The 20,515-nt window shown below is 52.6% G+C and overlaps 1 protein-coding gene across 2 annotated transcripts; it reads right to left on the bottom strand.

Moving 5' to 3' along the window:
• Window positions 1-571: 571 nt before the first annotated feature.
• CLTB (clathrin light chain B) lies at window positions 572-20,470 on the bottom strand. 2 transcript variants are annotated; one of them, XM_040240509.1, is made up of 6 exons: window positions 20,058-20,464; window positions 14,888-14,931; window positions 6,402-6,519; window positions 6,060-6,171; window positions 4,307-4,360; window positions 572-1,036 (listed from the first exon to the last, which is right to left on the bottom strand). In XM_040240509.1, the coding sequence occupies exons 1-6, from the start codon at window positions 20,242-20,244 to the stop codon at window positions 865-867; spliced, it is 687 nt and encodes a 228-aa protein (XP_040096443.1). In that variant the 5' UTR covers window positions 20,245-20,464; the 3' UTR covers window positions 572-864. The 2 variants fall into 2 exon arrangements, with proteins under 2 accessions (XP_040096443.1, XP_040096444.1); XM_040240510.1 differs by lacking the exon at window positions 4,307-4,360 and having other exon boundaries at window positions 20,058-20,470.
• Between the last annotated feature and the right edge of the window lie 45 nt (window positions 20,471-20,515).

Raw genomic sequence — 20,515 nt, 5'->3', positions numbered from 1 at the left:
ACATGTATAGAGAACAAGGGATGTGATGATAAACTCAGGATTGTAATAATGTATGTACAAGCCAAGGAACACAGCTCCTTCCCTAGGGCCTTTAGAGGGATGGTGACACCATGGTTTCAGACTTAATGACCTCCAGAACAGTGAGATGATAAATTCTGTTGTTCTAACCCAGACAGTGTGGTTATGGCAGCTCTAGGAAACTAATAAGGTTGGCAATTAAACACTTCAGATCAAAATGGCTTGAATGTAACCTGTCCGCAAACTGTGCGCAACCTCTGTTGAAAGGAGAGAAGGTATAGTCACTGATTATTTCTCCCAAATCCTTATCTCACAGGCTTGTTCAATCAGAAAGGATTGAAGTTGCAAATGCATCCTGTGAGAGGTTGGTTGTCTCCTCCTGGAGCTGGAGGCAGCAGACATAGATGGGTTCCCTCACTTCCAGCTGGGAGCTCCTGGGTTACCAGGGAAACAGCCATACCTCCTCTCTAGTCCATGAAGCTGGGGAGGTTCTAAGCACAAACCAAGCCCTGACACCAGTTGTGGCTTCCAGAGAAATGAGAATGATAATAAATAAGTGTAAAAAGAGTTAACAACACACCCTTTAAGCCAAGAAAAAAAAAAATACATCAGGAAGGACAGTCACAATTTTGTGGACTGAGAGGAGGTGTGAGGGGCTGGGCCCTTGGGCCGTGAGGGAATGACGGGTGAGGGGGTGAGGGTTCCCCTTCCCGGCCCCGGGAGATGGGGAGGAACGGAATAGGCTGTGTAGCAGCTGTGGGAGGCATTTCCGCCCCCTGGCCAAAGCAGCTGCTCCTCCTCTGCCCGGCCCGGCCCCTGCTTGGCGGCCATGCGGTTGGCAGACTCCTAGCGGGACAGCGGTGTCTGCTTCAGGGACATGAGCACCGAGCGCAGGCGGGACACGTCTTTGCACTGCTTGCTGCTCTTGGGGTTGAAGTCACACAGCTGGGCCACCTTCTCCCACTCTGTGCCCGGGGTCTCCTCCTTGGATTCCTTCACAAAAGCCTCCTCAGATGCCCTGCAGGTGGAGACAGACAGAGGTTTCAGAGTGGTCTACCTCTTCCCCGAAGCGGTGATGCTCTGCTCCCACAGAGCAAGGCTGTTTCGCCCAGCCTACTATGGGGTACTTCAAGACATCTCCTCCCCAGCTCCATGACCTCTGACCTCAGGCCCCCAGGAACAGCTTAGCCATCAGAGGAACCCTCGTTGGGTCCTGCCTCAGGGCCTTTTTTGAGGTCTTCCCTCAGACCCGCTCACAGCTTGTTTCTTGTCATTCAGGTCTGAGTGCAAGCCTTACCTCCTGAGAAAGGTCTTCCTTTGCCACCGAAGCTCAAGTAGCCTACCCCTGCCCCAGCACTTTCTGTTCATCACCTCTCCATCAAGAGTTCCCAAACTGGGTCCCATATTTTTGCTTTCATTTCCATTACTCTAGGAGACCAATCCAAAAAAATCAGTACCGTGATTTATTTCAAAGAGTATTCTGTTTGTAGTATCTGGTCTTGCCTTTAGGTCTTTAATCCATTGAGTTTATTTTTGTGTATGATATTAGGTAGTATTCTAATTTCATTCTTTCACATGCAGCTTTCCAGTTTTCCCAGAACCACCATATAGCTAATTTACTGCCTTGTACAGCAGAAACAAACACAACATTGTAAAGCAATTATACTCCAATTGAAAAAACAAGGAGAAAAAGTTCCCAAACTGGGGCTCCTGACACCTAAAGGCCCTTGGAGGAATCAATGTAATACCTCAGCTATTTTCAACACTTCCTAAAACTGGGCAGGACATTTACTAACCACCGAACTGAAATCTCTGATTTGCCATTGCCTCAGGGTTCTCCGGACTCATTGCCTCCTGAGTGTTCTTCAGAAAAGGTTGTGGTCAAAGATGTGTAAAAGAATCAATTAAAGAGGATCTTCAAAACAAGTCACCCGTATTTTACTACAGAACTCTCTTTAGCACAGAATGACTATTCTCTCAGCCTGGGGAATGCTCCACTGGAGTCTTTGCTTTTGGTTAGAATCAGGTTAGGATGGAAAGTGGTCAGAGGTTCTGGCTGATAGTTACAGAAGCCACTGATGAAGGAACAATGGGGAAATAAAGTATAATAAATGTAGTTTTGTGGACAAAACCTAAATGTTGGAGTCATTAAGAGAAAGACAATAAGGGATTCTGGGGTGGGGAGGGCTGGGTCTGTGTTCTGTTTGACCAGTAAGTGTCCTTAAAGCCCCTCCTTAGCAGCCTCCCTTGCATCACAAGCAGGACCATTTCTGCCAAGTGCCAGGCACTAGCTGATGGCGGGTGATCACTCTCCAGGTGATCCGGAGGGATCCAGGATGAGCTGGCCCTGGATCAGGCGACCCAGCCTCTTCCTAGTGATCTTGCTTCCCTGCTGGGTGCTCATTTCCTAATCTATAAAGTGAGAAGCAGTGTCTCCTCTTTGCTGATTCATCTCACTGGTCTGAGAACCCAGCAACACAACATGTATGTGTGGGCTTGGGAAAATGTAAGGTTTTGAGTGGAGCTGACTGACCAGCAGGGCTGAGGGGAGTGATCTTTGAAGCTCTCTCTTCCAGGTCAAAAAGTGAAGTGAAGTGAAGTGAAAGTCGCTCAGTTATGTCCAACTCTTTGCGACGCCACGGACTATACAGTCCATTGAATTGTCCAGGCCAAAATACTGGACTGGTAGCCTTTCCCTTCTCCAGGGGATCTTCCCAACCCAGGAATCGAACGGGGGTCTCCTGCATTGCAGGTTGATTCTTTACCCACTGAGCTATCCGGGTCAAGAGGCTCCCCTCTAACTTTGCTCTCAAAGTGGGGTTCAAGGTCCAGCAGCACCGCATCACCATGGAGCTTGTTGGCAATGCAGAATCATGGCCTTACTTCAGTCCTTCTGAGTCAGAATCTCCATTTTGACAAGAGCCTCTGGTGATTCATAGATAAATGCAGGTCTGAGAAGCGCTGGTCTAGACTCTTCCTCTCTTCGGGATTCCCTTGGGTGCTCCTTGGGTCACGTCTTCAGGCACAATAGGAGCAACGAACCCCCTGTGGTGTTCTCCAGCATCAATGCCCTTCTGCCATCCCCACTCTCCTGCTTGAAACTTCCCATGTCTCTCTGCTACCTTCAGAATCAGGTCTGAGCTTTTAAACATCACACTACAGGCTTCAACTGGCTCCAAACTGATTTTCTCCCCGCCCCTCATACCCCCACCCCAGCCACTAGGTATTTCCCCTCTCATAGCCTTTGCCCCAGCAGCTTTTCCCATCAAGGACACCCTTCTCTTCTTACCCTTGCCACACAGCAGACTCCATCTCATGCTTTAAGGGCCAGGGGTGGTTCCGCATCTTTCAAGCTTCCCCCACAGAGGGTGGCTCTGTGGGAGCCCTGTGTGTCCTTGTGAGCAGCTCTTATCACAACACACCTCCAACCATGAGCAACTTAAGGGGATGGACTGTGTGCATCTTATTCCTGTTTGACCCGGAGACTGGGATTGGGTAAGCACCAATAAGTACTGGACAAATAGGAGAATGGGCAGAGGAAGGAGTGGAAGGCTGTTATTCCAGTGTGTCCCAGGTTCTGTGAGAGGAGGGTTAGCCCAGATAGCATGAGAGGGCTGCCAAGGGCGTACCCAGAGCGAGGAACAGCAAATATTTGGCACATAGGCACGAGGCAGTCATCAGACACTCATCACTGCTTTTTTTTCTCCTTCAGTTTCACAATTCCCAACACACCAGCCAGCTAACTGTAAGAAGAAATCTCTCGTCTGGATTAAGGCACAGGACTGGCTAGACCCCAAACCAGGAACATGAGACAGGCCAATGGGGGTCTCACCAGGGGCTCGCAGCCAAATTCAGGCTGGAGCTCTGAGAGGAACAGTGCACTCAGGCAGGAGGTGGGGGATAGCAGAGCATGCTTTATACCTCCAGCACCAGGCACTCCATGCTTGTTTCGTTCAACAAAAGACTCACCCCACCTCTCATCTCCCATCCCCAAGAGCCATCTCAGGGCCGAGGGAGTTGGGCTGCTTGGCCCTTTGCCTCTCTCACCTGAGGATGGCCAGCATTCTTTCCTTGTGTCTGCTTGGATTTAGCAAATCTGTCTCAAAGATGCTCAGTACACATTTGCTGCGGGGATGGAGGTGAAGGCTGGTGCCTGTGTCCACCCTGCAGGCTCACCTCCTTCTCTGATCACTGCCCCGGGCCCAGCCACACTCATTCATACCCCACCAGTGAGAGACTCAAGAAACTGCCAGCCACACACAGGGGCCCCAGCAAAGGAGACACGTACACGTAGCCGATGATATCAGCATCTGGCTGCTGGTAGAATGCTTTGTCAGCGATCCTTGGGGGAAGGGGGTTAGGTGAGGGGAGAACAGCAGGGCAAGATGGACAGACAGGCAGAAGGTTAAAGAGAAAGAGAAATCAGCATTAGTACCTCCAGCTGGAGACATGTTAGGAAGCACAGTTCTGGAAGGCTCAGCAACTCTCCATAGCCCAGAGAGGAGAGCAGGGATCCTCCACCCACCCGAGGAGGGGGCCCTTCCTAAAACTCGGCCCTTATCCTGTTACTCCTCCTGTTCACAAATCTTCAGTGGCTCCCATAGCCCATGTCTTCCCAACCCTCACATTCGAGGCCCTGCACACGTGGGCCCTCACTCTGGCCCTACCTCCCACCTCTCTCCCTGCTGCCCAAGCCTTTCTTGGATGGAAAGAAAGAAAGGACAATGGCCTTTCTTTCACATCTTGCTGTGCCCTGGTCTCCTAGTTGTCCTCCAAAGCCCAGGTCCCCAGACCTGGAGGCCCCCTCCCCTGCCCACATCCCTTTCCACAGCCTTCCTGCAAGGCCCTGCTCCCGAGACCAGCCCAGCATGTGTGTGCCCACTGCTGAGCTCTTTGAGAACACAGATGCAGTCTTTCTCATTTCCACCTCCCCAGGGCCCAGCCCAGGGACTGGCAGGCAGCAGCTTGTTGAATGGAAGCTGGAGGCTTCCCAGAGCCAGGCTTCCCCTTCCTGGCGGGTCTGGTGCCTTCAAGGGCACAGCCTCAAAGGCAGGGGCTGCTGGGCGCTCTCTGGGCAGAGACCGTTTCTGCAAGGGGTTCTCTGGTGGGTCTCCACTGTCTTTCCTGCTCAACGCCTGTGCTTCTTCTTCCAGGAAGGGCATCCTGATTGTTCTGTAAAGCATCAGTTGCCGCCGCCCAGTCCCTGTGGTTTGTGTGGGACTGGACCCCACACACAATCCAAGAAATGAGACCCAATCTGGATCCATCAGAGAGTCTCTGCTCCTGGGACAGTCAGTGGGCCTGGGACCAGCACATGACCCCACACCAGACCAGCTGAAGCTGCTGGGGCGAGAGGCTTACTTTCTCTGGAGTTGCCAAGAAAATAGAGCAGGAGCCTGGAGCTGCCGGTGGCCACCTTGGGCCCCATCCCTGGGGTGTGTGCACAAGAGTGAAGGTGGGCGGAAGGAAAGCAGGGCCGAGAGACAGTAAAAGTGAGCACCGACAGACTTTGTTGCAGCCCAAGCCCACTGTGCCTGCCTGCTTCCCCCTGGCCTTTCCAGTTACATAGGCCACGAATTTCCCTCTACTCTTCAGCCACTTCTGAGTCGAAGTGTTGTCACTTCAATAAGCAGGAAAACCCTGCATATGGCTTGGTTCTTCCCTCCCAGCCAGGCCTGTGTTCTCTGAGATGCTAACCATGGCCACAGGGCCCCCGATCCAGCTCTTGGCCCCTGGGCTCCAGGGTCATCTGGCTTACATTTCAGTGGGTCCTAGGATCTTGTCCATCGACTGATAGACTTGCTTTTCTCTGTCATGGGGAGGAGATGAGAGCTTACAGTCACCAGGTCTGCAGCGTTCAGGGTGCTGAGCTCCACAGGTCACTGAGGAAACAGCCCTGAGGGTCTGGCTTCTCCTTCCTCCGTGTTCTTGCCACTAAATCACCCATCCTTGTGACAGTCCCCCACACCATGGCTCCTCTCATGTCCCCACCGCCCCCTTATGTCCCCACCGCCCGCTCACGCCCTGATAGCTCTGCTCACCGGTTGTTGATCTTGTTCTTCTCGACTTGCTCACTCTGGCGCTGGTTCCATTCCTCCAGGTCCTTCTTGGCCTTCTCCCGCCATTCCTGCTCCATCACTTTGGAGGCAGCATCTGCAACCCCCAACAAGTGAATAAGCAGCAGCTTTCCAGGAGGAAGGTGAGGCACAGCGGCCCTGGGGGCTTCTCCCCTCAGCCCCGTCCTCAGCCAGTTCCCACACTAAGGAGCCCCAGGTCCTCTAAGGCTTCCCACCCGACATGGTGATGGTCCCAAACCACCCCCCCAGCGGGAAGCCCCGACGCAGGGGGCCCAGCCCAGCTCACAGCCTCAGCCCTGTCCTCACCCAGCTCCTGCAGCCGTTTCCGCTGCTCCTCTCTCCACTTGCGGATGCTCTCGGGTTCCTGCGTCAGCCTGTCCGCCTGGGCGATCGCAGCATAGCCGTCCGCGGGACCGTTGGCCTCCTAGGACATAGACAGACGGCAGTACACCCAGCCTGTCCACAAGCCCCTCTGTCTCTGCTCCTTGACTACTCCTTTCCAGTTACAGAGGCCACTAATTTCTCTTTATTCTTTAGCCACTTCTGGGTCAAAGTGTTGCCATTTCTATAAGCAATAAAACCCTACACATCAGTTTTATTTAAACCCCTCACATCTCAAACCACGTCATACCCACTGTCTCCTGTGACTGTACCCTGCCTTTGCACTTGCTGTGCCCTCCACCAGCCACCCTTCCCCATCTGTGACCCCAGGCAAGTTACTCAACCTCTCTGTGCCTGACTTTCCTCATCATAAAACAGGCTACAAAATAGCACCTACTCCATAGGGTTAATATGAAGATGGAATGAGTTTTAAAAGTGTGAAGAACTTCAAATGCTTCTTGGCACACAGAGAGTTCCCTGTGTTTCTATCATTAAAGTTCCACTCTGTTAGTTGCGGGCTTCCCACGTGGCTCAGTTGTAAAGAATCTGCCAATGCAGGAGCCACAAGAGAGTCACGTTGGATCCCTAGGTGGGAAAGATCCCCTGAAGGAGGAAATGGCAACTTACTCCAGTATTCTTGCCTGGAGAATCCCATGAACAGAGGAGCCTGCCAGGCTACAGTCCGTGGTGTTGCAAAGAGTTGGACACGACTGAGCACTGTTAGTTTTATTCACCCAATAACACACAGCACCAAATGGCCTCACTTTATAATACATTTACTTGTCCATTGTCTGTCTCCTCTATCAGAACGTCACATTTGTGACAGCAGGGATTTGCCTGCCCTGTTCCCTGCTGTGTCCCCAGCACCCAGCACAATGCCTGGCACAGAGCAGTGAACAGTCCTGAGATAGGCAAGGTGGGCTTAGCTAAGGTCATGCAGTGATGGGAAGCTCAGACTTGGGGGCCAGACGATCTGGGGTCAGATCCCATCTCTACTGCCTGCTCCACGTGTGTCACTCAACCTTGCCTGACCTCAGTTTTCTCATTTGAAATGAAGATGATACTAAAACTGCCTCTAAGAGCTGGTGTGAGGATTTGATGCAACGGTACTTGTAAGAAATTTACAAGAGTGCCCGGCAGGGAGTGATGGCTCAGTAAATGATAGCTAGAATTACTATTATTATTCATTGTCATCTTATAGGGGACAGAAACTGGGGCCAGGAGAGAGGGCACAATGTAGTGGCTGAACCTGGGCCGGAGTCCAGGCCTCCTCTGACTTCCAGGCTGGGGCTCTGCCCAACTCTCCAGGCTGCCTGCCAGGGTAGGGGACTCCAAGCATGGCAGGCTGAGAGCTCAGCCCAGACAGGCTGGGGCGTCCCTCTGTTCTCAAAGAGCCAGAGCTTTTTTACGATCCAGCCCGTCTCTCAGCACTCCCACTCTGGCGCTCTGTCGGCCTGTGCATTCCTGTCTCCACCCATCCCACATCCACGCTGTCCCGCCTTTGTCTCCTCTGTGCTTTCGGCCTGCAATTGTCTCCCCTCCTTCCTCCAGCTGATGAAATATTATTCCATCCCACGAGTTACTAGTTCAGAAGTCACCAGCTCTGGGGTATTTCCAAACCCTCAAGCAGATCTCACAGCCCTTCCTCTCCCTGTGCTCCTTCACCTTCTACCAAGTGTGTCTCCTGGCTGTACGGCAAGATCCCTGTCAGCAGGGCAGAACCTTGTTTACAGCCCTATGAACCTGTCCCTGCTTTCACTGCTCTGTTGCTCAAGCACTCATCAAACTGTCATGAATCCCAGTGTTGTTTAATGTCTTCTCCCCACCCAACAGCGTCTGTCCAGTGGTGCCCACACAGCTGGTGCTTAACAAGCAGTGGCCGTGTGGATGAAGACCCCCCTGGGACCAGCATGTGCCAGTTCAGAGGAAGTGCTGGGTGTCTGTCCAAGGGGCTGTGGGCAGCAAGGTGAAGGAGCACGCAGATGGACGTAAGAGCTGCATCTCCCTGGGGAGAGAAAAGGGCAGGCCGAGGGCGAGGCAGTGCTGCCTGGCTCCTTGGATCAGACCCACCCTTGGGTGGGGCAGCTGGGGCACTGCCCTTATTCCTCCTTCCTGCCCAACATTATATTTCAATTCAGAGAGTCTCTCATGACATCTCAAGGGGCCTTTCCAGGGCCCTAATCTCGACAACACAAGTTGATCACGATGTAGGGTGAGCCCCACCCTGTCCAGTTCTGGGAAAAACCCTGTCCTGAGGCCAGGCTACCAGGACCTCTACCCAATCCTATAGAATGTCCCATCTGCAGACAAGTGCAGTTACTTTGGTGTCTATGTGTTTATCCAGGTGCTACATTTTATTTCTTCTTGGTACTCATGATATCTTAAAATACTGGCTTGCTTAGTGGCTCAGACAGTAAAGAATCTGCCTGCAATGCAGGAGACCTGGGTTTGATCTCTGGGTCAGGAAGATCCCCTTGAGACGGGAATGGCGACCCACTCCAGTATTTCTTGCCTGGGAAATCCCATGGACAGAGGAGCCTGGTGAGCTATAGTCCTTGGGTTGCAAAGAGTTGAACATGACTAAGCAACTAACACTTTCCGACTTTCTTTACTATCTGCCCCCCACCCTCCCCAGGAAGTGAGTTCCATGCAGACAGAGACTATCTCTGTACAGAACCTAGGACAAGGAGGGCCTGGCTGTAAGAGGCGCTCAAGAACATCTCTTGAATGAATTAACATATGTTCATGCTTGGGGACAGAGATGAACAAGTTGGCCCATTATCCAGGAGCTTGGCAGAGGGAGTCCCTCACAAATGAAGACCGTGACTTGGGGTATGTGCATAACGTGGGTCATGACAAGGGCGGGGACAAGGGAGGGCACGACCTTTCCAGCCTAGGAGCAGAGGAGGCTGGGAAGAGACAGGGGAAGGACATTTCAGACCAAGAGTTGGCAGCGTAAGGACCACGTGAGGCTGGTGCCTTTGGGAAAATGCGAGTACAGACATGCTGCCACGTGTGGATGAGATGGGTTGAGAGAGGTGGGCTGGAGGGTTAGGAGTCATTCCATGGTGTCCTTCAGGACTCACCATCTCCTTTAGAAGTGCGTGCATGCTCAGTCGTGGCCGACTCTTTGCAACCCCATGGACGGTAGCCTGACAGGCTCCTCTATCCATGGAATTTTCCAGGCAAGAATACTCAAGTGGGTTGCCATTTCCTACTCCAGGGGATCTTCCCAACCCACAGGTAGAACCAGCATCTTCTGTGTCTCCTGCATTGGCAGGCAGGTTCTTCACCACTGAGACACCTGGGAAACCCCACCATCTCCTTCAAGACTGCCCTAAAATTAAGACTCACAGGTTAGAGTGCTTAAAAACTTGCAAAGAACCTTCAATTAAATGGTGCTCTTTGGCCTTCACAAACCTTCATGGTGGGTTTTATTATCTTTGTTTTACAGGTAGGAAAAAGTCTAGCTTCAAAGTCCCAGGGTCACCCAGCCAGCAACTGGCAGAGCCAGAATTCAAACTGAATTCCTGGGTGTAACACACCGGCCACACGTAGCCAACAGGGGCCAAAGTCACTTCTGTTCACGTGATTTTTTCCTCCCTCACACGTCTAGCATCCCAAGATTAGAGACCGTGGTCTGTCCTCGCACTCTCTGTCTCTCTTACACTTGCCTTCAAACCCTCTTGGCTCACTTAGTGGCTAGCTCAGGGATAAGAAGCTTCTAAGGCTGCAGAGAACTCTTCTCAACAGACCTGTGGGGACAGCAAGGAAGGGCTTCTCATCCCCATTTTACAAATGACAAATCCAGCTCAAAGCAGCGACTAGTCCAAGGTCATCCAGCTGGGAAAAAACAGAAATGAAGCCCAGATTGTCTGACTCCATCCAGACTTCACCACAGCGCCTCAGTCTGAGTGTAGAAGCAGCTGGAGTAGATGCTGGGGACAGAGGGAGGTTAGGAGGGTTGAGGGGAGGAGCCTGGAGCAGCTGCACTCCACATCTAGGGGCATCGCTCAGTGCGGCCCCAGCAGGTGGTGCCCAGAGATGGCTGTGCCCCAGGCTCTGAGTGGAGAGCCCGGTCAAGCTGAGCCCGCCTCCTCCACCAACACGGCCCACTGATAGGCTCTGGCTGGGAGCTGTTCCCGCCCCCCACATACCCCTATGCCTCCCACCTGCAGGCACACGGCCCTGCACCTGTGGTCTCTTCCGGCTCCCCAGCACACCCTTCCCTGCAGCAGCCCCAGACTGAGCATCTTATCCTCTGTGCCTTTGCACATGCTGTCCTCCCAGCCAGGACCACCCACCTCCCCCTGGGCAGCCTGGAACCCACTTCCAGCATCCGTTCCTGTTGCACTCTCTGACTTCCGTGCAGCTGAATCTGCTTCAGGTCCCAGCTCTTCTTGGCTCTGTAACCAGAGCTATTAAACCTCCCTGTGTGTCCTCCTTCTCCTCATCGGTAAAGTAGGGATAATGTATGGAACCTACATGACAGGAGTGTTGGGAAGATGAAATGAGTTAATCCATTAAAGCTTTTGGGTGGTGCCCAATGCAGAATAGCTTCCCTGGTGGCTCAGATGGTAAAGAATCTGCCTTCAATGCAGGAGACCTGGGTTCGTTCCTGGGTTGGGAATATCCCCTGTGGAAGGGGGATGGCAATCCACTCTGGTATTTTTGCCTAGAGAATCCCCATGGACAGAGGAGCCTGGTGGGCTACAGTCCATGGGGTCACAAAGGGTCGTACACAACTGAGCAACTAATACTTCCATTTCGATGTATAATAAGAACTCAGACTCCTGGCTCTTGAGACCAGCCCCACACCTGAGCCCCTGCTGTCCTGCACTTGAGCTCTTTGAGAACCAACAGCCATTGGATTTGCCTCTACATCCAAGGCCTTGAGCACAGCGCATGGCACTCAGAATGTGAGCTGACTAAATGAAGGAATGAGGGGCTGCCTGCAAAGCGATGTGGAGGGCATGGGGAGAGCCTGGGACACAGCATCAGAGGGACTTGGGCTTCAAGTCCCCTCCTGCCACTCCCTGGAGGTGTGACCTTTAAGAAGTCCCCTCCTTGTTCTCCTTAGGTGTCGTCACCTGTCACATGGGAGTGACAACATCCCACTCCAGGTGTGAAGTGGGGCCTGAATGTGGTAACTGCCCTGCAACCACTGTAGCCCGTAGCCTGGGAGGGCTCAACCCCAGCTGCAGGAATGTTTGGAGCCCCGCCCAAGCTCGAAAGGGAAGGCATCTGGGAATGGCTGGGACCAAAAGGCAGGAAGCTACAATCAGGGCTGGGCTTGTGTCGGCCCGGCTCCCTGGTGCCACCCCTCTCCCAAGGGACCCCTCCGCTGGACTTCCGGAGGCCAGGCTGGCCCAGCACATGCTGTGACATCATGGGGAACCAGGAGGATGAGGCAGAGCTGATCCTGGGGATTGACCAGCTAAAGCTAAGCTGAGCTGAGCTGTTGATTCCTCTAAGTAGCTCAGTGGGGGTGATGGCCACGTGGGTGGGGGAAGGCAGAGAGCTTGTGTAGGAGGAGGGAGTCCTGCCGGGGCCTTCTCTCCCTGCCCCTGGCGGCAGCAGAAAGAATTAGAATAGGTTTGGGCAGGCTTATCCTTAGGCCTTGTTGGGGATCAGGTTCATAGCTGGACTCTGCGGTGGCTCACGTGCACGTTGCGTGCCAAGTTGCTTCAGTCGTATCTGACTCTTTCCCGCTGTATGGACTCCTCTGTCCAGGGATACTCCAGGCAAGAACACTGCAGTGGGTTGTCATGCCCTCCTCCAGGGGATCTTCCTGACCCAGAGATCAAACCCATGTCTCCTGTGGCTCCTGCACTGCACGCAGATTCTTTACAGTTGAGCCATGAGGGAAGCTCCCAGTGGCCCACAGGCTTCCAGAAAAGATCAAGTAAGGTAGCAGGAAAGTTCCGTCCAGGATCCTTGAAAGTCAGACCCTGCTCTGTGCTCCATCCTAAGAGAAATCTGCAGGGGCTTCCCACCAGCAAGCTGGCCCTTGTGGCCTGCCTGGTCCAGCAACAAGGGGGTGGAACAAAGGGCGCCAGATCAGGAGATTTAGATGAACTTAGCAGCAGCAGCAGAGGGCTTCCCAGGTGGTGCTCGTGGTAAAGAACCTGCCTGCCAAAGCAGGAGATGTAAGAGACGCGGGTTCGATCCTTGGGTTGGAAAGATCCCCTGGAGAAGGACATGGCAACCGACTCGAGTACTCTTGCCTGGAGAACTCCATGGACAGAGGAGCCTGGTGGGCTACAGTCCACGGGGTCGCAAAGAGCCGGACACGACTGAGTGACTTAGCATACACTGCATACATACAGATGAACCTGAAATTGGCCACTAAGGCTCTGAGTGACTTGCCTCATGTGTGACCCCCTTCCCTGCCTTTAAGGATGCTAGTGTGGCACAGATGTGAAGTGAAAGTTGCTCAGTCGTGTTCGACTCCTTGCGACCCCAAGGACTATACAGACCATGGAATTCTCCAGGCCAGAATGCTGGAGTGGGTAGCCATTCCCTTCTCCAGGGGATCTTCCTAACTCAGGGATTGAACCCAGGTCTACCACAAATGATTCACAAGTAAACATACCTGGGGTTATTCTTGGTAGCAGTGAGAAAAAAATTCCCACTGAGACTGGGGAGAAGGCCTAGGGTTTCTCAGATTCATTCAATACAAAGTGAGGCCAGGGGGCAGGACGGGAGAAGGCCTCCCGTGCTAATGTGTAGAAAGGGAAAATTATTTTGCTCCTGGTGTTCTAGGTACTATGGTCCCAAGTATATCTCCAGCTCCAGGGCCACTTTCGGACACAGACCTTTCGGGTCAAGCCAAGTCCTTTGGAATATGTGCAGGGCAGGGGCAATCTGAGTCTCTCTGCTCTGCCAAACTGGACAGGCATCAGTATTGCTTATTTGGAGCTCTCAGGCAGGCCCAAGGAAACACAAAGCTCTTAAAGTCCTAGAGACTAACTTTTCTAGCTTGCCGGTAGTTGAGTAATTTTCCAGAAATGGGACTTGGCCAGTTGCCCTGTGTAAGGTACCAGCCCATCCCTCTTACATAAGAAACTATTGTTTGTTCTCCCTGAGGATTTAGGAGGCCAGCTCCTCCACGAGGCAGAGTTCAGGAGATCCTGCGGCAGTCAAGGGTCTTTGACCCCGTCCAGTGGGATTTAAAGTTCATCTGGTGAAGACTGTTGCATCTGTGGGGTCCTGAGGATACTATTTGTGTTCCAAATTCTTTAAGTACTTTTAATATGATCTGTATATGTAGGAAAGGAGGGGGCTTAGGTGAGTGTGGAGAGAAATTTTTAACTAGAAATATCTTTGATGTGCTTAGCCGCTCAGTCGTGTCCTACTCTTTATGACCTCCTAGCCCGCCAGGCTCCTCTGTCCATGGGGATTCTCCAGGCAAGAATACTGGAGTGGGTAGCCATGCCCTCCTCCAGGGGATCTTCCCAACCCAGGGATCGAATCCAGGTCTCCTGAATTGCAGGCAGATTCTTTATGGTGTGAGCCACTAGGGAAACCCAAGAATACTGGAGTGGGTGTTTACTAGCTGTGTTTTTTTGGGTGGTGGTGGCAGGGCAGGGCGGGGAATGAGAGAGAGAGAGTGTGTGTGTTATAGGATCATTACAAAGAATTTTAAAACAACTCAGTGAAAGTGAAAGCTTTTCCTTACCCTCCCTTCTCCCACAACCTTGGGGTTAACCACTGCTAACAATTGGTACACATCCTTTCAGATCTTCATGCAAACGTATTTCTAAAATAAAAAGCAGGACCATACTGTGCATATTACTCTGCAAGCTGCTTTTCCATTTATTATATTATGGGCATCTTTTCATGTCCATACAGAAAGCTATGACTGCTCTTTGTAACAACGGCATGGTTTTCCAATTTACCTACCCAGGTCCTCAAGAGTGGGCACTTAGGTTATTTCCAATTTGTCTGCCACTATAAATAATCATATAAAGAATCTGAGTGTCTCTGTCCAGCTATTTCTTTAGGAAAATTCTGAGAAGTGAAATCTCTTTTAACCGGGTCCCACCCAGTGAAAATGCTCAGACATGGCTGACCACTGGGTTGAGCCTCCCATCAGTGGCAGACATGTGCAGGGCCCTGTGTTTCCTTTAGTCCATGCCACTGTGAGCTACTTTCTTTCTCCCTCTGCAAGCTCAACAGTACCATGGGCAACCTGAGGCCATACCCCATCGATCCCTATCTGTGTGGTCCTTATTCTTCATCCCCTTCTCCTATACAACCAAAAAAAAAAAAAAGTTTCAAAACTTTCTTAATGTTCCCATCCCAGTGAACAGAACTTGAAGCCCTCTTCCTATCCATGATGGGGGCCAAAAAGTTACTGAGACCCAGGCTGTCAATCCCTCCTGCTTCAAGGACAGAATCTTGCTTACCTGAAACACATCTCCATTGACCGTGGTCCCCATGTCCTCAGAACCTGATAGAAAGAGAACAAGAAGATGGCATTACTCATGGCTCAGCTTAAAATAAGCAGGGTCGTACATTAGCGACCGAGGCAACCTCTGTATATATCCATGTGTGTGTACTGATTTCCACATATGCAGACATCATGTATGCATACATAACCTGGGCTCAGTCCTTGACTGTTCACAAAGCCTTCTCATAGCTTTTATCATATCTAATTTTCACCATAGCCTTGTGCTGAAAGGCACAAGGTGTGTTATCAACCCATTTTACAGATTCTCAAACTGAGGCCCAGAGAGGCTACGTGATTACCCAAGGTCGCCAGCCAGTAATAGCTCCTCACCTACCTGAAATTAATTTCCCCTCAGCCACAGTTAGGAATGGCCTGATTACCTATGGAGTCTATGTCCAGTGAGCCAGCAGAGGAGCTGGAGGCTCAGGGCGGGTCTGCGAGGGCTCAGGAAGAAGGGAGTGTGCGTCTCCACTTGTCCCTGAGGTGCCTTGAGCAACGGCTTCACCTGGGAGAGCAGGAACTAGCCCCTACCAGGCAGCACCTGGCCTGTCTTTCCTCCTCCTGCCCCTCCCAGAAGGATCTGCTGCGGCCCTCACCTCAGCAATGACTCCTCCCGGTCCCTTGCCCTGACACCTGATCAGTCACAAATTCCCATGACTTCTGCTGCAGCAGGGACCCTCAAAGTTGGGGGTCCCTCTGCCCCCCGCCAGGCCCGCCTGCACAGCTACTTGGTCTGTCTGCCCCACTAGTGGCAGTGACCTGGAGGGCACACCTGTGTCCAAACCCTCCCCACCATCTTCCCCAGAACCAGGTATAAGACCTGCGACTTAGGAGGTGCTCAGAAACTATTTGTTGAATAGCAAATTAATCAAAGCACTAAAGAAAGAAGGACTAAACGGCTTTTGTCCACTCACAGGCCTCCCTGCCTCCATCTTCACTCTCTCCCAAACCTCTTTCAAACCAACCGCTATGGCTGATGAAAAGCATACACTTACTTACGTAACTCTTCTAATTAAAATGAACAGGGTCTGCTCCTTCTTTGGGAACTTGACAGGTGCCGTTCCCTCTCCCTGGAAGGCTCTCCTGCTCCCTCAAGCCCTTCAGCCTCTGCTCAAACACTTCCTTGTTTGAAGCCTCCCCTGACCATCCCTGACATTTGTCCTCTACACTGCTCTCCTCCCCCGTACAGTACTTTGTCTGTATCACCTACCACAGCCTGATAAGTTTATTTTTGTACGTGCTAATTACCTATCTACTCCACTTGAAAGCCCTCCAGGAGGGCAGGGACTTTGTTTTGTCTATCACTGGGATCCAGCACCTAGAAGAGTGCCTGACATATAACAGGGGCCCAATAAATATTTGTTGAATGAATACATTGAACCTCGGACCATAACTCATGAGAATCTTTGCAATCTGGCCCTGCCCATTTTTCCTGCCTCGCTTCCCACCACTCCTTCCCACAAACCCTATTCTGGTTTCCGCCTTCCCCAAACACACTATGCCACATTCCATGCCTTTCTTCCTACTTCCCTCACCAAAGAATGCTCTTGGGGATCCAGTCATTCTCCAAAGCCCAGTTCACAAGTCACCTCCTCTGGGAAGCCCTCCACTGCTTCCTCTTCTACCCTGAGCACCGATGGAAGGTCTCAACTACTATGGAGTATCCTCAAATGCTGTATAGCACCCCCTCTTACATGACTTCCCATGGGTCATGCATTCCCTTATCAGGCTCTGTATTCCATTCAGCTAGCTCCTATGGGTGAGCAGTCAGTATTGGCTAAGTGGAAGCTGAATTGCTCTTTGGGGGCCCGCTGTTGTCTGCAAGGCCTGAGGACTCTCAGAAACTGCAATGCCTCTTAGCCAGGAGCCGCGGGAGGCTGTACAAGACCATCCCAGATGGACAAGTACACTTCACCAGCCAGATAGAGCCGTGAGTCACAGTGACAGTGCTTTCAGCTTGGGGACTAAAGGGAGGGATCCTAAACCCCATGGAAACAATCTCCAGTAGATATAAATTATAATCGATTTTGTTTTCAAACAGTGATCAATTTTAACCAACAGTTATCAGCTGTCCTCCCTGCTCATTTAGATGGAGTTTCTCCTGCACCGTGGCCTGGTCCCTAAATCAGTGGCAGCATCTTCTCCAGGGGCATCTCCTCTACCAGAGTCTGAAGTTACCAGGGTCCATTCACGATGCCGGTCTGTGCACTTGGCATTTCTGGAGGGGAAGTTGTGTCCCCTCCCACACGCCACCCTGACCAGTCCCAGTCTCAGACCCCTCAACCGCAGAAGCAGCCAGGGGCCCACCCTGTCCTTTAGGAAGTCTCTGCAACCCAGTCTCTCCGTCCCATGGGTGCTGCCCTTTGGAAATGAGGCTTCAGCCTCTTTGGGAATCCACATACGCCCACACATGAAATTATGAGTCTCTGTCCTCACAGTGCTTTCTGACCAGCCCACGGCACGTTAATAATTGCGTGCCCACAGTCCAAAGCCGGCTGAACAGGAGTGAGGCAGATAGGAGTCCCAGGCATGAGCCGTGGGTGAGACTTCCCTCAGATCCCTAATCCCCTTTTGGGACAGGGACAGATGGGGTCCAGAATATTCCTGGGAGCTTACTGAGTCACATCAAGGGAAAATGGGCTTGCCCAGGAAGTGACTGGGCAAGTCCAGGGCAGAGCCAGGTGGGGCACATAGAAATCTGGGTGTGAAAATGTAAACCTCCTGGGCCCTACCCAAGGCTGATGAATGGAAACAAAGTATCCATTGCTCAGGCTGGCCGCAACTCTAGCCCCAGAGGAGGAACTCAAAGAAGCTCAGACTCAGGCCTACTCTAAAGTTTCCCCTGAGGTACATGCATGCCTGGGAGCTCAGTCGAGTCCAGCTCTGTGTGACCCTGTGGACTGTAGCCCGCCAGACTCTTCTGTCCATGGGATTCTCCAGGCAAGAATCCTGGAGTGGGTTGCCATGTACTCCTCCGGGGGATCTTCCCAACCCAGGGACTGAACCCGCATCTCCTGCATTGCAGGAAGATTCTTTACCACTGAGCCATCAGGGAAGCACCCCCTGTCCCCAAAGTCAGGGCACTCAGCACAAGGGCATCATTTAAGAGACAAGACTCAGAAGTGGTGAGTGGTGCTGGCTGCAGGAGCTTCCGTCCAGCTCCCAGCAGCCTAAGGCACATTTTCTGCAACTTATTCAGGCTCTGGCAGTTATCACCAGTCTCCGGGGGACTACTTACTCATCACCATCTAGACCTAGGCGGGTAGATCAATTCTATCCTCTCTGGCCACCTATTGAGCCACATCCCATAACTCCTCTCAGATCCCAGTGCTCTACTCAGCAGGGTAGCTGAACATTTGCAGCTTTAGTGGTTGTGAGTCCAGGAGACCCTCAGGGCCGTGTCCCTGCTGCTTTCCCTGCCACCTCTGGTCTGGGGCCAACCTGTACCACCCCTGCTGGAAAGGGAACCTCCCATCCAGGCCATAAATCCCTGGAGTCCCACCATCCTAGGAGAGGTCACAGCCTACTCAAACCCCAGCCACATCTGCAGCCCTCTGCCTGACTTCTCCCTGCTTTTCTCTTAGATGGTTCTGACATGGGCTCTCCCAGCAGGGCCTCTCCCATGCCAACCTGACTGGGGAAGCTGGTAGTCTCAAGATGTGGGCCCATATTTTCCAGGATTCCCTGGGGTGTGCCAAAGTGCTAGAAGCTGCTGCTCCTTCAGAAGACATCCACTGCTGACTTGGTTAGGTAGCAAAAGATCCTCCCACCTCCACATCCCATCACCTCCCAGGGTGACTGCCACAGCATTTGAAAGAATGTGGAGCCCAGAGTTGAGAGGCCTGAGATCTAGTCCCAGATCTGTCACTCACGGCTGTGTGACTTTGGGCAAGACACTCAGGCTCTCTGGGCTTCCAGTTTCTTACACGTGACAAAGGGCTTGTTACGTTTCTCACACGAAGAGGATACAGAGATGCTTTTGAGCCCCTCAAGCCACAGGAACTGTCTTATTCATATCTGTATCCCCACTGTGTCTGGCACAGAGTAGGTGCTCAGTAAATGTTGAATACAAATATAACTATAAGAAGCTTTACTTGTAAACATTTTTTTTTAAATATGTTAAGATATCACTTATTCTGACAGGCCCATAAACCCCCACTAAAATGACAACATTAACAGGAAACAAGGGCTGTTTGGGATGCACCCATGAAAATGATAGCTAGTTTCTAACTTTAAGAGATTGTTCTTTCAGGCAGAACTAGAGCAGGAACATTGTTGATAAACACACTATTGCAAGGACCAGGCCCCAAACCCCAAGCCTGAAGCTAACCCCAATAGCCTTGGACCACCTTTGCAAAACCACTAAGCTCCAAACCCAGGAGGGCAGGATCACATCTGACTGAAGCCCTCTGTGCCCCTGTCCCCATACTGGTGTCTGACTCAGAGCCTGGCATATGGGAGACACTGTGGCCAGGGGGAGAGGATTCAGAGTCTGAGAGAAATGGTTTAGTCCTCACTCTGCCACTTACTAGTTCTTTCAGTAGTGTACATTTGAGCCCTGGTTCTGCCATCTCTGAAATGGGTGTATAATGCACATGAAATGATGAAATGTTAAGTAAAGTGCCTAGAACAGTGACCGCAGGATGGCAGGTGATCCTCCAGGAAAGTCTGTAAGTTCTTAGAGCACCCAGTGCCTCCTGCTTTCCCAACTGAAGGAGGGAGCTAAGTCCAAGGGTCAGGGAGGTCTGAGGTCCTGTGCACACCTGCAGGGCTCAGCCCGGGGCAGCAAGCCTACTGGGAAGCTCAAGGCTGGGCTGCTTTGGATTCCAGAGCCAGGCAGTGGTGGAGCTGGGTTGGGAATGAAATGTCATGACGAATTTCTATGCCGGGAGCCACCAGATCCTCAGCCCCAGGCGGGGCCTCAGATAGGAAACACAGCACGATCCCCCTCCCATTTCCTTCTTCAGGGCCCCCTCAGGTACACATACAGCCCCAGGCCTGCTTCTGGCTGGCCATAGCAGGCCTTCTTCGCTCTACCGCAGGGCCCGGAGGCCGAGGACCCCGGGTGAGAGCCCCAGGTCCCCCCCTCACCAACCCCCAGTACCCAGGCCACCGCGCTGACTCACCCCCACTGGCGGGTCCCGGTTGCGCGAGGCCCCCCTGGCTGCCGGCAGGTGCCCCAAAACCCTCGTCATTCTCTATGCCCGCAATCTCACTCTCCTGCTGGGCCAAGAAGGCAGCCGCCGGGTCCTCCTCGGCCGCTTCTGGGGCCCCGCTCTCCGACGACGAGAAGAAGCCAAAGTCATCAGCCATTTTCCCCGCGTCTCTGCCGAAGCGTCCGTCTGGTGCTCGGCTCTGCCCGGCGCGTGCCCCGCGCTGCGCCCGGCGGCCGCGGCACTGTCACCCGAGCACCCCGGGGGGAGCCGCTCGGCCTCGGCGGGGACGGGCTCAGCGCGGCGGCCCCACACTTCCTCTCCGCCACCGGGCCCGGCTCGCCTGTCACTGCGGCTGCAGGCGGGAGGAGCCGGGACGGGAATGCGGTGATGTCACCGGCCGAGGGAGGAGGCCCGCAGGACGGCCGGAG

The sequence above is a fragment of the Oryx dammah genome, unplaced genomic scaffold, assembly GCF_014754425.2.
Source record: "Oryx dammah isolate SB20612 unplaced genomic scaffold, SCBI_Odam_1.1 HiC_scaffold_5, whole genome shotgun sequence".
Lineage (NCBI taxonomy): Eukaryota > Metazoa > Chordata > Mammalia > Artiodactyla > Bovidae > Oryx > Oryx dammah.
The sequence above is the reverse complement of the archived record's forward strand: the minus strand, read 5'-3'. Positions and strand labels throughout refer to the sequence as shown.

Bases quoted from the DNA above. Each gene is read 5' to 3' on its own strand.
- CLTB (XM_040240509.1), bottom strand. From the start codon at position 20,244: ATGGCTGATGACTTTGGCTTCTTCTCGTCGTCGGAGAGCGGGGCCCCA. The intron at 4,361-6,059 runs GTGAGCAGAGCT...CCTTCCCCCAAG, and splicing joins AAGAACAAGATCAACAACCG to GATCGCTGACAAAGCATTCT. The intron at 1,037-4,306 runs GTACGTGTCTCC...CTCCACCTGCAG, and splicing joins GCTGATATCATCGGCTACGT to GGCATCTGAGGAGGCTTTTG.